Source organism: Lepidochelys olivacea, assembly GCF_965140295.1.
Source record: "Lepidochelys olivacea isolate rLepOli2 genome assembly, chromosome: 20".
Classification (NCBI taxonomy): domain Eukaryota; kingdom Metazoa; phylum Chordata; order Testudines; family Cheloniidae; genus Lepidochelys; species Lepidochelys olivacea.
The window spans coordinates 17351579-17367447 of record NC_140430.1 but is presented as its reverse complement, the minus strand read 5'-3'; the positions used below and the strand labels follow the sequence as shown (position 1 = coordinate 17367447).

Below are 15869 nucleotides of genomic sequence, written 5' to 3'. Positions count from 1 at the left end.
TGGTCCCACCTGGCCATGTCCGGTGCCTGCCCCTGGCATGTTGGGGCTCTTAGGGACCCTCCACCTCCCTGCCATGATGCAGGGCAGCGCTGGCCCTTCAGAGCCATCAAGGGAGGTAAAACAACCCTGACTTTACTGTGCGGCTGGGAAATCTCCCAGGCTGGCACCTGCTTGGATGTGATTCAAATACCACAGAGAGCAACAGTGAGCACTGGAGAAATTCCCCCATCCACCTGGACCGGTGCCCCTCGATCCCGACTCGCAGCCCCCTGCTTGCCCAGCCCTGGATGTCCCCCAACCCCCAGCTCTCTCAGTGCCCATAAACACCCCTCCACCTTCCCGTGCATCTACCCCCATCCCTTAGACCCCTGTCTATCCCCCGTCCACCAGCTCACCTATCCCCACACAGCTGGCCACTGATCGATCCAACTCCATACCCCCCCCACCATCCCATAACTACCCCTCTACCCTGCCCCCTCACCCCATAAGAATGGCCACACTGGGGCAGCCCAATGGTCCAGCTAGCCCAGTGGCCTGTCTGTGACAGTGGCTGGTGCCAGATGCTGCAATGGGAATGAACAGAACAGAGCAATTAATGAGTGATCCATCATCGTCCAGTCCCAGCTTCTGGCCGTCAGAGGTTTAGGGACACCCAGAGCATGGGGCTGCCTCCCTGACCATCTTGGCTAATCGCCACTGTTGGACGTGTCCTCCTGGAACTTATCTAGGTGGTTTTTTACTCCAATTATTCTTTTGGCCTTCACAGCATCCCCTGGCAACGTCCTTGTTTTGGTTTGTTTTGCTGCCCATTGATTTCATTGCGTGACCCCGGTTCTTCTGTTATAAGAAGGAGAAAATAACACTTCCTCGGTCACTTTCTCCACACTGAGCCTGATTGTATAGACCCTCTGGCACTTCCCCCCGTAGTCATCTCTTTTCCACAATCCCAGGCCGGTTAATCTCTCCTCATACGGAAGCTGTTCCATCCCCCTGATCATTTTTGTTGCCCACTTTCCCCAATTCTAACATATTGTCTTTGAGACGGGGCGACCAGAGCTGCACCCAGTATGCAAGGTGTGGGCGCACCATGGATTTATAGAGTGGCATTGTGATATTTACTGTCGTTTTAGCTGTCCCGTTCCTAATGGTTCCCAACATTGTGTTTGCTTTTTCGACGGCCACTGCACATTGAGTGGATGTTTTCAGAGAACTCGCCACAATGACTCCAAGATCCCTTTCTTGAGTGGGAACAGCTAATTTAGACCCCATCATTGTATATGTATAGTTGGGATGATGTTTTCCAATGTGCCTTACTTTGGATTTATCAACACTGAATTTCATCTGCCATTTTGTTGCCCCGTCACCCAGTTTTGTGAGATCCTTTTGTAGCTCTTCGCAGTCTGCCTGGGACTTATCTATCTTGAGTAGTTTTGTATCATCTGCAAACTGCCACCTCACTGGTTACCCCTTTTCCCAGATCATTTATGACTATGTTGGACAGTGCTGGTCCCAGGACAGATCCTGGGGGGGGCCACGCTATTTACCTCTCTCCGCTTTGAAGACTGCCCATTTATTCCTAGCCTTCCTTTCCTATCTTTTAACCAGTAACTGATCCTTGAGAGCACCTTCCCTCTTATCCCATGGCAGCTTACTTTGCTTAAGAGCCTTTGGTGAGGGACCTTGTCAAAGGCTTTCTGAAAGTCCAAGTACATTATATCCCCTGGATCCCCCTTCTCCATGTTTATTGACCCCCACAAAGATTCTAATAGATTGGTGAGGCATTTACAAGAGCCGTATGGACTCTTTACGTTTATCTCTGTGGGATAGTTCTGTTCTTTACTACAGTTTCAGCCAATTTGCCTGGTACTGAAGTTGGGCTTTACCAGCCTGTATTTGCCAGGATCATCTCTGGGGCCTTTTAAAAAAATTAGCATCACATTAGCAATCCACCGATCATCTGGCCCAGAGGCTGATTTACCTGGCAGGTTACATACCGCAGGTATTAGTTCTGCAATGTTTATTTGAGCTCCTTCAGAACTCCTGGGTGAATCCCATCTGGCCCTGGTGACTTATTACTGCTTAAGTTACCAATTTGTTCCAAACTCACCTCTACTGACACCTCAGTCTGGGACAGGTCCTCAGATATGTGTCCACTAAGAAGAATGGCTCAGGCATGGGAATCTCCCTCACAGCCTCTGCAGTGAAGACGGAGCCACATAATCCATTTAACTTCTCTGCAATGGCCTTGTTTTCCTTGAGTGCTCCTTTAGCACCGCGATCATCCAGTGGTCCCACTGCTTGTTTGGCTTCCTGCTTCTCATGCACCTAAAACAAACTTTGCTGTTAGTTTTTGTGTCTTTTCCTAGTTGCTCTTCAAATACTTTTTCACCCTAATTATACTTTTACACTTGACATGCCGGAGTTTATGTTCCTTTCTGTTTCCCACAGTGGGATTTGACTTTGAGTTTTTAAAGGATGCCTTTGGCTTCTAACTGCCTCTTTCACTCTGTTGTTTAGCCACTGGGGCATTTTGTTTTTTGTTTTGGTTTATCCTCACACTGTTTGTTTTTTTCAACAGGGGCTACACATTTAGCTTAAGTCTCCGTGAGGGTATTTCTAAAAGGTGGCCATGCAGCTTGCAGGCGTTTCACCCTTGGGACTGTTCCGTTGAATGTCCCTTTAACTCGGGTTTGTGGCATTCCCCTTTTTGAGGTTAAATGCTGCAGTGGCGGGGGTGGGGTTGTCCTTTGGTATTTGTCCTCTGCCCCCACCTCACCAGGGTGTTAAATGTCATGCCATTCTGGTTGCTGTTACCGAGCAGTTCAGTTCTGATATCCAGCCCCTTAGGAGCTGTCTGGTCCTTTTCTGGCCCCAGGGGGCTGGGGAGATTAGTTGGGGGGGTGTCCCCGTGTGGTTTCTCCTTCCTGCCCCCAGCTCATCCCAGTCCTTCCCCCATCTTGGAGCCGGTTGCAGGGCTCGGATTTCCTCAGCATCTCTCTCTGGGGCCCTGACCAGGGGGGAGGGGAGGGGTGGTCCTTACACACCCCCCACCCACTTTCTCACCCCCTGCACCCTGTCACAATGCATCAAGCCGGGAGGCCCGAGGGGAAATTGCCATGCCACAGGGGCCATGTATCCAAGGGGGGCAGGAGAAAGGCTGCCCAGTCCCCTACCCTGGGGGAGGGGGTGAGTAACAGGTTCAACATGGAATCAACTGCCTGCTACCCCCAGGGGGCGCTCTCCACTGGGATTGGCATGGGGCAGGGTATGGGGAGGAGACAGTCAATAAAGCCTGCCCCTTCCACAGTGACCCCCAGTACCTCCCCCCAGCCAGGCGACCCCCTTATCAGGCCTCCTGCACCTCAGTCCGCTGCCCCCAGTCCTGGCCGGGGCACACATGCGGTTGTGTGTTGGCTCCTACAGGGCCCTCAGGTCACATGGGGTGCAGAGCCATTACCCCCATTACAGCCGATGGGAAACTGAGGCACCAAGCAGGGTCTGCCCCGCAGCATCACCCTGCAGGGCAAGGGCAGAGTTGGGAATAGAACTCAGGTGTCCTGATGCCCGGGCACTGGGCAGGGGATCCCTGTATAAACAACCCCCAGACCCACCCCAGAGGTGGCTGCATCCCCATGTTGGGTGAGCGATCCCTGTGTAACATCTGTTGAGTCATCTAGTGTCTCACAATTATGTGAAATTCTCATAATCTGCCCCCCCAGCCCACCCGCATCCCCCAGAATTCCTCCCCCTGTAGAAAACCCTCCACCATCCCCCCACTTAAGCCCTGAGATGTTTGTGTTGCAGATATGCTCCATCTGGGCCCTTAGCCAAGACCCCCTCCTCCCATCTGATGCCAGGAACCAAGTCAATTCGGGGGCGGGGGGGGGCTCGCCCCTTGCTGAGAGCGTTGGCGCTTGACCATAAACAGCCTGTCTGGATCTGCAGGGCAGGGGCTCACCAGGGGCACTCACCCCTCGCAGTCAGTGCTGGCCCCTAGCATGACCCTAGGGGGCGCTGTGCTGCAGGGAGCAGGGGGCTCAGTAGGGGGCGCCGTGCTGCAGGGAGCAGGGGGCTCAGTACGGGGCGCTGTGCTGCAGGGAGCAGGAAGCTCAGCAGGGGGCGCTGTGCTGCAGGGAGCGGGGGTCTCAGTGGGGGGGCCGTGCTGCAGGGAGCAGGGTGGGGGCTCAGCAGGGGGCGTTGTGCTGCAGGGGGCGGGGTGGGGGCTCAGCAGGGGGCGCTGTGCTGCAGGGAGCGGGGGGGGGCTCAGCAGGGGGCGCTGTGCTGCAGGGAGCAGGAAGCTCAGCAGGGGGCGCTGTGCTGCAGGGGGCGGGGGGCTCAGCAGGGGGCGCTGTGCTGCAGGGAGCAGGAAGCTCAGCAGGGGGCGCTGTGCTGCAGGGGGCGGGGGGCTCAGCAGGGGGCGCTGTGCTGCAGGGGGTGGGGGGCTCAGTAGGGGGCGCCGTGCTGCAGGGAGCAGGAAGCTCAGCAGGGGGCGCTGTGCTGCAGGGGGCGGGGGGCTCAGCAGGGGGCGCTGTGCTGCAGGGGGTGGGGGGCTCAGCAGGGGGCGCTGTGCTGCAGGGGGCGGGGGTGGATCATGTCACCTGCTTCCCAGGGCACAGACCCAGGCAGTCTGCGAGTGGCTGAGCTGGGGGGGTCGGTCCCTGCTGGCGACCTGCTCCCAGTTTCCATTGTTTGTACTGGAGACGCTGCATTGTTGCTATGTAAATAGCCCCTGGGGCCGCGAGCCACCAGCTGGGCGCGGAGACACCCCGGGGAAGCCGGGCTGCTGCAGGGAGCGGGGCAGTTCGTGGGACTCAGTCTGGGGGGGGCGTGCTGCAGGGAGTGGGGGAGGGTTTGAGGGGCTCGGTGCGGGGGGCATGCTGCAGGGAGTGGGGGGGGGTTTGAGGGGCTCGGTGCGGGGGGCGTGCTGCAGGGAGTGGGGGCGTTGAGAGGGTCGGTGGGGGGCATGCTGCAGGGAGTGGGGGGGGTTGGGGGACTCGGTGGGGGGGCGTGCTGCAGGGAGTGGGGGGGTTGAGAGGGTCGGTGGGGGGCATGCTGCAGGGAGTGGGGGGGGTTGGGGGACTCGGTGGGGGGGCATGCTGCAGGGAGTGGGGGGGGTTTGAGGGGCTCGGTGCGGGGGGCGTGCTGCAAGGAGTGGGGGGGTTGAGAGGGTCGGTGGGGGGGCATGCTGCAGGGAGTGGGGGGTTGGGGGACTCGGTGGGGGGGCATGCTGCAGGGAGTGGGGGGGTTGAGAGGGTCGGTGTGGGGCATGCTGCAGGGAGTGGGGGGGGTTGGGGGACTCAGTGGGGGGGCGTGCTGCAGGGAGTGGGGGGAGCCGTGCTGCAGGGAGTGTGTGTGTGTGGGGGAGCCATGCTGCGGGGAGTGTGTGTGGCACTCGGTGTGGGGGGGGAGCCATGCTACAGTGGGGGGTTTGAGGGGCTCTGTGGGGGGGATCATGCTGCAGGGAGTGGGGGGATTGAGGGGCTCGGTGGGGGGGCGTGCTACAGGGAGTGGGAGGGTTGAGGGGCTCAGTGGGGGGCATGCGACAGGGAGTGGGGGGCCTGGCGGGCAGGCTCTCCTCATGGCAGACCCCCCTGAACTCACACCTGGGGCTGCGTGTATGTCAGGCCAGGAATCACCTCAGTTAATTCTCTTTGGCCTCCCAAACGCCTCCCCCGCACCCCGCTCCGCTGGAGACAGGATTTTCCTTCCCATCCTGTTCTACTGTGCTGCCGTGGGGCGGCCCCAGCCCAGAGCTGGCTGCATCACCGGGGGAGTGTCCCATGGCTGGGCCAGCTGCTTGGGGGTTACTCAGCAGAGCCACGAGGCTGCTGGGGCCTTCCCCTTGGAGACGTCTGAGACACAGAGCCAGCAGCTCAGGTTTGCCGCGGACTCTGAGCCTGGCCTCAGCCTATGGCAGGCGGCCAGGTTATGCCACCTGCCGCAGCCCCCCCTGCAACTCACCTCACCCCACCACGGCCCCCTACAACCTGCCCCCCCCCACCCTACAACCTGCCTCTTGCCACAGACACCCCTTTCCACATACCCCTCCAATCTGGGCACCAAATCAAAGGAAACGACAGGGTGACTCATTCACACATTCCAGCCCCCACCACAGCTCGGGAATGGGCCGGGCAGCCTGGCAGAGAGCACGCCCCCCCCCCAGCTCTGCCGGTGCCCCTCAAGCCTGACCCGCAGCCCCCCGCTAGCCCCGCCCCCCCCCAGCTCTGCCGGTGCCCCTCAAGCCCGACCTGCAGCCCCCCGCTAATCCTGCCCTGCCCCCAGCTCTGCCGGTGCCCCTCAATCATGACCTGCAGCCCCCTGCTGGCCCAGCCTTCCCCCCCCGGCTCTGCTGGTGCCCCTCAATCCTGGTCTGTCTCTTCTACTCTGTGACCTTCTGTCCCCTGATTCTGTTGGCCTGACTCAAGTTGGCTCAAATTGACACCGGTCCCTGGCTGGTACGTCGTCCCTTCCCTAAACATTGCTGAGAAGCAGGAGAACCCAGCTCCCATTTGGCCTGGAACTGCCATGTGTCTGGCAGCCGCCCCCCTGCCAGCGGTCCTGGCCTCAAGCCCCTCCCTGCACCCCCAGCTGCGCGGGATCCAGGCGCCCCGGCTTCAGCACCCGGCAGACAGCCACCGCCTGGAGTCGTGAGCTGCGCATCCCAGTCCCAGGCCAGGTAAGCCCCATGCCCCCTCCCTCGCTGCCTTGGCCTATCGTGCCCCCCACCCTTGCCCATGTGCCCCTGCCCCTCCCCATGCCATGCACCACCCCAGCCCTGGCCCATGCGCCAGCCCAGCCCATGCAACCCCTGCCCTGCTCTATGCACCCCCCACCCCCCGTTCATGCGCCACCGCCCCAGCCCGGGCGCCCCGCTCCCCAGCATGTCCCCCCCCAAAGGGGAGGAGGCTGCGTGATCTGTTCATGCCAATGGGCCGCGTGTGAAAGGACCTGGATGGGAGGCTGGGTCCCGGCGTGGGTGCAGCCCGGGACAGGTGCTGCAACCAGCCGCTCGCCCGGCCCCGCATGAGCTCATGGCTGCGGAGCTCCATTACCCATTACCGCGGCCTGCAGCCATTAGCACTAATGGGCTCCGTGTGGGGCGGCTCTGCCGGGAAACGCCGCCCGCTGGAGCCTGGGCACGGCAGGGCCGGGCGCCACCTCGCCCCACGCGCGGCAACAGCTGGGCAGGTCCAAGAGGCTCCTGCCCCACACCCCACAGCGCCCCCTGCTGGCTGGGGTCGGGCTGGTGCGAGCACTCCCTGTAGCGTGGGAGGGGTCACGGTGCTGGGCTGCAGCTCTGGGCCTGGGCTGGGAACTGGGGACACCGGGGTCCCCCCAGGTCCTGATTCCACCCACCTCACTGCTAGCCACTCCCTCTCCCCTGCCCGCTTTGCCCCCAGCCTAGCCCATCCCACCCAGTGTCCCTGGCTCACTCTGCATGCCAGGAACCCCCATGGGACTCGATTCCTGGGTACTCAGTGGTTTTCCACAGACATGTCGGGGGTTGGGGGGGACCTGTTACCTCCCCCCGCCTCCCCCATGACCCCCTCCCTTCCCCTGCCCTCCCCACCCCCACTCCCCCATAGTCCCCTGTTTCCCCTGTAACTCCTCCTTCCCCATCTCCCGCTCAGGTCCCCTCCCCCAGCTGTCCCTGGCACCCTCCCCCTTCCCATCACCCAACACCAAGGCCAAGACCCCCCAAGGCATCGAGGTTGGCCCAGGCCAGAGAGATGCGACTGTGCAGGGCTCACCCGCACCCACCAGGGGGCGCTGTGGGGTGAGGGCAGTAGTGCTGGCTGTGGGGATGGACATCCATGAGCCCCTCCCACCCCCCCAGGCACCTCCAAAGCCTTGGCTGGGGGCGGGCAGCAAGTCGATCCCCCATTGCACATGTTAAGGCCATTGCACCTGGCCCTGTCAGAGGCAGGATACCGGGTTAGATGGGCCCATTCCTGGGTCATTATGTACCCAGCACTCCAGCAGCTGGCGCTGGTCCCTGGCTTCACCGAGCCACGGCCCCTCAGCCCAGGAACCTGCCGGTCAGCTGCACCCATATGAAGCTGATAACCCACAAGGGGCCATGGTGTCCCGGCTACCAGGCATCCCCCTACCCCACCTGCCAGGTACTGGGCTCAGCCTGTGCCCCATGGCATTGCCCTCCAGGGGCTTAACCTGGGTCTGCAGACTGGCTAGTGTAGACGGAACCCACTCCTGAGTCACAACGGCTCTCCATCCCAGAATGCACTGCTCCCCCTTCCAGTGCTTCTCTGCCGCCTGCTGATGCATGATGGGAGAGCAGCCTGGATTTTCCCACAATGCACATGGCCAAATGTAAGTCAGGGCGGAGGCATAAGGACGGTGTGGGCACCACTCCTGCCCAGAGATGGTGCTCGCTCACCGAGGGGTGTGCCCTAAACCCCACGCCTGCTCAGCACAGGGGTCTTGGGCCCGGACATGGGCGCCTGCCCTGCCCTGGATGGGGCCCCGCTGGGGCAGGACTCACATGGCTGCCAGCATGGCGCTGGCCCCCGCTGCCCCCTTCTCTGAGTCCCACCTGCCGCCATGCCAGACACCAGGCGATGTCCCCATCGCCGTCCCCAGCCAGCCCTGTCTGTCCCCGTCCCCAGCCAGCCCCATCTATCCCCATCACCAGATAACTGCATCTATTTCCGTCCCCAGCCAGCCCCATCTAACCCCATTCTCTGCCAGCCCCGTCTATCCCCGTCCCCAGATAACCTTGTCTATCCCCTTCCCCAGCCAGCACTGTCTGTCCCCATCCCCATCTAACCCTGTCTGTCCCCGTCCTCAGACAACCTGTGTATTGCCATCCCCAGCCAGCCCCGTCTGTCCCCGTCCCCAACCAGCCCCATCTAACCCCATCCCCAGCCTGCCCCAACTATCCCCGTCCCGAGCCAGCCCCGTCTATCCTCGTCCCCAGCCAGCCCCATCTAACCCTGTCCTCTGCCATCCCCATCTGTCCCTGTCCCCAGCCAGCCCCGTCTAGTCCCTTACCCCACCCCCCAGCTACTGCTTGATCTGTCACCTTAAACCTTTGTCTGTCTCTCTCCTCCCCTTTGCTAAGGTATTCTCAAGAGCTGGTAGACTTCTTGGTGTGTGCCGGGTGCTGGGCTGTGCTGGGGCAGTGGGGCTGGGCATAGGGCCGGAGAGATACCAGGACGGTGGAGCTGGGCTGGGCCTGTTGACAGTCACCATGTTGCTCTTGGAGCCGCTTTCCTCACCAGGCCAATGCAGTGACTCCACGGGCAGTGGGGGGCTCTCCGGGTCAGTGCCTGGATCCCTGGGCCAGCAGGATGGGGGAGCCACTGGGCTCTTCCCAGGCGGAGATGAGAGCTTGGGGCCGTGGCAGCCCCCAGTGGTTTCAATTCTCCAGCTCTGAGGCACCAGGGACCTGTGATCCATGGAGCTCATCAGCGCCCAGGGACCTGTCCCGGCTGGAGCTGTTCAGATCTCACTGGGCTGGGGGTAAACAGCGACTGGCAGGAACTGATGCCACCCACAGGCCTCATGCAGAGTCTCCTTCCCTCCCTGGCCTAGAGGTCGTTCAGCTGAAAGGTCTCGGGACTCTTTAAAGGGGGTCTGGGACTCAGGACTCCTGGGTTCTATCCCCAGCTCTGGGAGAGGAGTGTGAACAGGCCGAGCCGTTGGGTGACTTTCCCCTGGAGCACATCATCCCTGCAGTGTTTTGTAACCCGCCTGGGGTGATGACACAGCAGGGGCTGCTGGCCCCAGGCACTGCCCTTGGCATCTAATGGCCACAGTGTCCCACGGGGAACAGGGCTGTGTGGCTCCAGGCACTGAGCTCCAGAGCACCCGAGCTCCGAGCAGCCCTGACACCCAGGGGATGGGCGAGGCAGGAGGCTCCAGCCAGAGCAGAGTAATGGTCCATCTCAGCCGGGATTGAAGGACAGCGTTCCTTAGGGAATAGAGCCCTGGGACTCAGGACACCTGGGTTCTGTTCCTGACTGCCCATGGGCAAGTCCTTTCCCCTTGCTGCATCTCAGTGTGCCCGCCCAGCCCCCCCGGGTAGGAATGTGTCGCCTCCCTGCATCTGTGGGCCTGTGAGCTCGGTTCCATCGGCCCAAGGGGCCCATCTACCCTGGTATCCCTCCACCCTGCAGAGCCTGCAGCCCCAGTGGGTAGCATGCTGCATACAATGTGCCTGCTAGGATCCTCCATGGACTGGGGCAGGATGGGCACCAGACAGGTTCCAGTGGCATGGGGCAGGGTGCCATAGGGGACACACCCCATAGGCAGGGTGGCATGGGGCAGGGTGGCACACGGGACACACATGTCATAGGCAGAAGCAGTGTCATGGGGCAGGGTGGCACAGGACACACATCGTAGGCAGGCGCAGGGTGGCATGGGACAAGGTGCCATAGGAGATATGCCCTAGGCAGGGTGGCATGGGGCAGGGTGGCACATGGGATGTGGCATGGGCAGGGTGCCATGGGGCAGGGTGAAATGGCAGTTATGCCCTAGGCAGAGTGCCATGGGGCAGGATAGCACAGGAGATATGCCCTAGGCAGGATGGCATGAGGCTGAGTGCCATAGGGGACACACCCTGCAGGCAGGAGCAGGGCGCCATAGGGGACGTGGACGGGACAGGGTGGGACAGGGTGGGACAGGACAGCATGGGGGCATAGGGGACATATCCTGTAGGCTGGGCCAGGGTGGCATGGGGCAGGGTGGCACAGGACCCACCCCATAGGCAGGGGCAGGGTGACGCATCCCTTACACAGGGTGGCTCGTGCCCGGAACATGGAACAAGCCAGAGGGTGTCAGCTGGCTCCATTGCCGGGAGCTGGGCGCCCCGCGTCCAGCCCAGCACCACCGGGCCGCTTGGCAGCTGGGGTCACCCCCTCCCTGGGAGCTGTGGGGCGGGAGCCCGCGCGCCGAGCTGGGCACCGGGGGGGGGGGGTGGGCGCGCCCCCTGGCGGCGGCCCGGCGCTCCCCCCCCCCCCCCCCGCGGACGGAGCGGGGCCGGGCGCAGGGGGGCGCTCGGGGGCGCAGCGCTCCGGTCTCTACGCACGGCCGGCCGGGGAGACAGAGCGCAGCACGGCGGGACCCCGGGGCTGGGACTCGCCCCACCGGGGAAGGCGGCTGCCGAGGCGCGGGGCGGGGGGTCTCCGAGCGGGTCCCGAGCCCTGCGCCCCCCGACGGGGCGTCGATCCCTCGGCCAGGGCGGCTCCGTCTCTGCCCCGTTCGCAGCCGGGACGGGGCGCGGGGGGCCCGGACGTGCGGTCCCTTGGGGGCGAGCCATCCGGCCGCTTGGGAGTGGGGCGCGGGGTGCCTCTGAGCACGGTAAGGGGGCGCGGGCCCCACGGCAGCACCGCGGGGCCGTCTCGGGGGTGGGGGGGTAGCTGGGGGGGGTCCGGACTGCTGGCCCCGGAATGGGGGGCCTGATGGGGGGGTGAATGAAACAGAATCGCCCCCCCCCCCGTACTGACCGGGACTGGTGCTGAGCTCCGATCTGCTCTTTGCAGGGGGGAAAGGGGGCTGGGTGCCAGGGCCCCGGTTCATTCCCCTGCTCGGGGGGGGGGGTCTAGAGCGAGGGAAGGGGGGTTTCTAGGAGTCTGGGTTCTCCTCTCTCTGCTCCCCCAAGAGTCACCCCTGGGCTCTCTGCAGCCCAGCGACCCAGTGCCAGGAGGCGTCATCCGTGGGGCCACACGGGGTTCCCCAGGGGGTTCTTTCCCGTGGCTCAGGGGAGGCAGTGGCAAGAGGGGCCAGTCCTGCTCCTTGGTGCCAGTCCACAGGGGCACCCTGGGCTCCAGCAGCGCTGCCCTGCCTGACCGGGGGCCAGTCGCCCCGCCAGCCCTGGGTTCAAATGTCCTGAAAGTTGGGGGACCCCCACAGAGCCAGGAAACGTGCCCCGATTCCCCCATTTCCTCTCCCGCCCCAGCTCCAAACTGCTGTCCCCACCCCAGCAGGCCTGGGGGCGGGGGTAAATGAGAGCCCACAGCTCCCTCTGGAACCAGCAGAGGGCGCCTCCCCCAGTGCGGGGCGGGAGAGGGGACCGTGGGGTTCAGCCCCCAGCGTGTGGGGGCATTGCCGGGGCCTAGTGGCAGTGGCTCTCCCCTGATTCCCATCTCTCTCCACCCTCCCACAGATGCCCATGGCTGGTGCCAGCTGCAGACACTGCTGAGAGGATGTTCACCAGCCACCCGCCCAACACCTCCCTGCTGGGGGCGCCCTGCAGCCCCGGGGCACCCCTCCCTGTGCCTGTTGGCGGCTTGCGGCTGGGGAACTCCTCGGGGGGCCAGGGGGGGCCCTCGCCAGCCATGCCCATCTTCTCCATGATGCTGGGCGCTGTCTCCAACGTGGTGGCCCTGGCCATCCTGACACAGTCCTACGCCCGCTTCCGGCGCCGCTCCAAGGCCACCTTCCTGCTCTTTGCCAGCAGCCTGGTCATCACAGACTTCGCCGGGCACGTCATCCCGGGCGCCTTCGTGCTGCGGCTCTACGCCACCCGGCTGAAATGGGATGCCATGGACAGCACCGGCGCCATGTGCCAGTTCTTTGGCGCCTGCATGGTCTTCTTCGGCCTGTGCCCGCTCTTCCTGGGCTGCGTCATGGCAGTGGAGCGCTGCGTGGGGGTGAGGCGCCCGCTGCTCCATGCCTCGCTGGTCACCTCTGTCCGGACCAAACTCACCCTGCTGGGCCTCTGGGGCTCCGCCCTGGGCATCGCCCTGCTGCCCATCTTCAGCTTCGGGAGCTACACCATCCAGTACCCGGGCACCTGGTGCTTCATCAAGGTGCAGCCAGCGGAGAGCTGGCGTGAGGTGACCTTTGCCTTGCTCTTCTCCCTGCTGGGCCTGGCCTCCCTGCTGGTCGCCCTGGTCTGCAACACCCTGAGCGGGGTCACCCTGGTGCGGGCGCGGCTGCGGACCCAGCGCAAATGCGGGCAGCGGCGTGCCAAGGCCCATGACATCGAGATGGTGGTGCAGCTGGTGGGCATCATGGTCGTCTCCTGCATCTGCTGGAGCCCTATCCTGGTGAGTGAGGGGGTAGGGTGGGGGCCATGGAATACAATGGGGTCCCCCCCCAGTGCCATGGGATGTAGTGGGAGGGTTGCCCCAGGAGTGCAAGGTTGGAGGGATTTCCCTGGAGGTCAGGGTGCAAGGGGATTCCCCATGGGTGTAGGGTGGGCTCCTTGGGGGTCAGGGTGAAAGGGGGATTCCCATGAGCGCAGGGTTGGGGGTTCTCTCTGCAGGGACAGGGTGCAGTTTGGGGGTGTTCTCCAAGGGTGTAGGGCTTGGGGGGGGTTCCCTGGGGTGTCAGGGTCGGGGGTTCCCTGCAGGGACAAGGTAGACTGGGGGTGTTCCCCATGGGTGCAGGGTTTGGGGGTTCCCCATGGGTGCCAGGTTTACCCCATTTCAGCCCCTCCCCCCGTGGGGGCTGCCCTGGAAAAGGCTGGGGCTGGCCGGGCGGTGGTGGGGAGCCCAGGTGATGCCGGAGCCCCAGTCGGCACCATCCTGATCTCCCCCCGGGGGAGGATTGCCCCCTGGGCCCTGACCTCGGGGGAGGCAGGAGCACGGGTATCTGCGCTGCTGCTGATTCGGGGGTGGGGGGGGGGGGTGCTAGGCTGATGCAGCAGCGCCCTCGTGTGGTTGGTGGCTGGTAACTGCACAGTCACGCTTGGCTCCAGGTGTACATGCTGCAGGGTCCCCCCCCCAAACTGTCTGGGGTGAGTAGATCAGGTTGGAGGTGGGTCAGGTTGGGAGGGGAGCGGGATGAGGCCGTGGGGCGGCGGGCTCAGGATGTGGGGAGGGGGATCAGGCTGTTGAGGGGGCTCAGGTTGGGGGGAGGGGGCTGCTGGGGGGCTCAGGTTGGGGGGAATCGGGCTGTTGGGGGGCTCAGGGTGGGAGGGGAGGGGGATGAGGCTGTGGGGGGGGGGCTCAGATTGAGGGTCAGTCCCAGAGATTTGGGGCCAGAGTCAACCCCCCCCCCCTCTCACCGCCGTGCCCCTCCCTCCCCTGCAGATCTTCGTGGTGCTGGCGGTGGGTGACCGGTCCGGCTCGCTGGGCTACCAGAAGCTCCTGCTGCTGGGCGTGCGCCTGGCCTCCTGGAACCAGATCCTGGACCCCTGGGTATACATCCTGCTGCGCCGGGCCGTGCTTCGCAAGCTCTGCGGGGTGCTGTGCCGCCAGCCGCCGGGCAAGGGCAGCCGCTTCGAGCGCTGGGAGGTCAGCTCCTTCCACAGCTCCGAGCGCAGCATGGTCGGCCGCTCGTAGGCGCCCCTGTGCCCCTGCCAGCGCCTTGGCACCGGCTGGAGAGGCGCTCGGGAGGAGGGGGGCGGACGATGGTGCCGCACCCGCCTGGGGGGGGCCCCCCCCTGCTGCACCCGTGGCAGGCGCTGAGCCAGATGGAAATCTGGGGCGGGGGCCGTTGCTGCCGGGGCCCACCCAGCTCCCGGCTCGAAGCAGGAGGCACCTTGGACATGGGGCGACAGGTTGCACAGGTGTTTGGGCATGCGCCGGGGCGGGGGGGCACAATGCCATGGTGAAATGCGGGAGTGGTGGTGCAGGGTGGTTTGTACTCAGAGGACCTGGCCTGAGAGGTAGCAGGGCCTAGTGGTTACGCCGTCAGCCTGCGCATCAGGACACTGGGGTTCTGAGCAAACCGTGGCTTTGGGGGAGCTCAGGGCCTGGCTCTCTCCAGGGAAGCAGCATATTGAACCAGGCCTGTTTAACTTTTGGGGAAACTGAGGCACAGTGAAAGGAGGTGATGGCACCAGTCTAGCAGGGCCCACCTGCCGGGGCTTCCTGCTGCCCTGGCCGAATCCATTCTGCCTCCCTCAGTCCCCTGGAGGGGATTCGTCTTCACTTCCTGGCCTGGCATGGGCAGCGTTGGGATGTGGCTGTTAGAAAACTGTGGTGCCCCACCCCAGAGGTGACTGCATGCCAGTGCCGAGCAAGGGTTTCCTGTAGAAAGAGCCCCTGCACACACCCCAGAGGTGGCTGCATCTCCATGGGGCTGTGTATACTGCACAAAGTGCCCACAGCTTGCTCTCGACCCAGGGGACAGCTTCCCCCTTGCACCAGGCCACCCTCCCTGTTCACGGGCCCCAGCTGAGCCCCCTGGCCCCAGGCTAAGCTGGAGTGGCAAGTATTTGAGGGGGGCAGGTTGGGAATAAGCCCCCACTGGACGTGGGGGTTGAGGTAAAGGTACGTGGGAGGTGCTCTGCTCCCTTCCCCAAGGGGCTGGTGCCATTCCCAGGATGGCTGGGGAGATGTCCCCCACCCCATCCCCATTCTGCCACAGGCCCCCAGCCCCACTCCCCTAGGCCTTGCTTGGGGCCAGTCACCATCTGCAGAGCTCCAGGACATGGGGGGAGCTGGACAGGGGCTGGAGGGGGGTCAGGAATGAGCCCCCAGCGGCCACAGGGAAAGCCGGGGGGTGGGGAACGCTGGCCCCAAGCGGGGTGCTCATTTCCCAGCATGCCAGGGGCCCAGCCCGCAGGGCGGCGCTGGGAGCTCTGTACAATAAAGAGCTTTTACCGATCGCTCTGGTGTCTGGGCTTTGGTTTGTGTGCACGTCCCCATCTCCCCCATTCACAGCTGGCAGCCTGAATCCCCACCCCCATCCCTGCCGGGGAGGGGCCCCCACCCGAGGGGAGAGGGGAGCCCCACCTCCGCCACCACCCCCCCGCAGAGCTAGAGGCCCAGCAAACTCAGCCCATGCTGCAGCCTCCAACCAGCTCAGTCGATGGCATCCCAGCTGCCCCTCCCAGCCGGCCAGTCCCCTGCCCCGGGGGCTGGATCAGAGCCGGCGCCCCCTAGAGGGGAAAGGCCCCGTGTCCCCTTCCCTGCCCAGCCCTTTCCCGTGACAGTCACACTCCCCCCACCGTC

General features: G+C 63.8%; 1 protein-coding gene across 1 annotated transcript; it reads left to right on the top strand.

The window, feature by feature from the left end:
• Positions 1 to 6525: 6525 nt before the first annotated feature.
• On the top strand, positions 6526 to 15522 carry PTGER1 (prostaglandin E receptor 1; the record flags this gene model as incomplete). The annotated part of the gene is given in 4 exon segments (XM_084610503.1): positions 6526 to 6550; positions 6553 to 6676; positions 12128 to 13013; positions 14001 to 15522. Coding segments are annotated over 4 exon segments (1287 nt in total). The 3' UTR covers positions 14253 to 15522.
• Between the last annotated feature and the right edge of the window lie 347 nt (positions 15523 to 15869).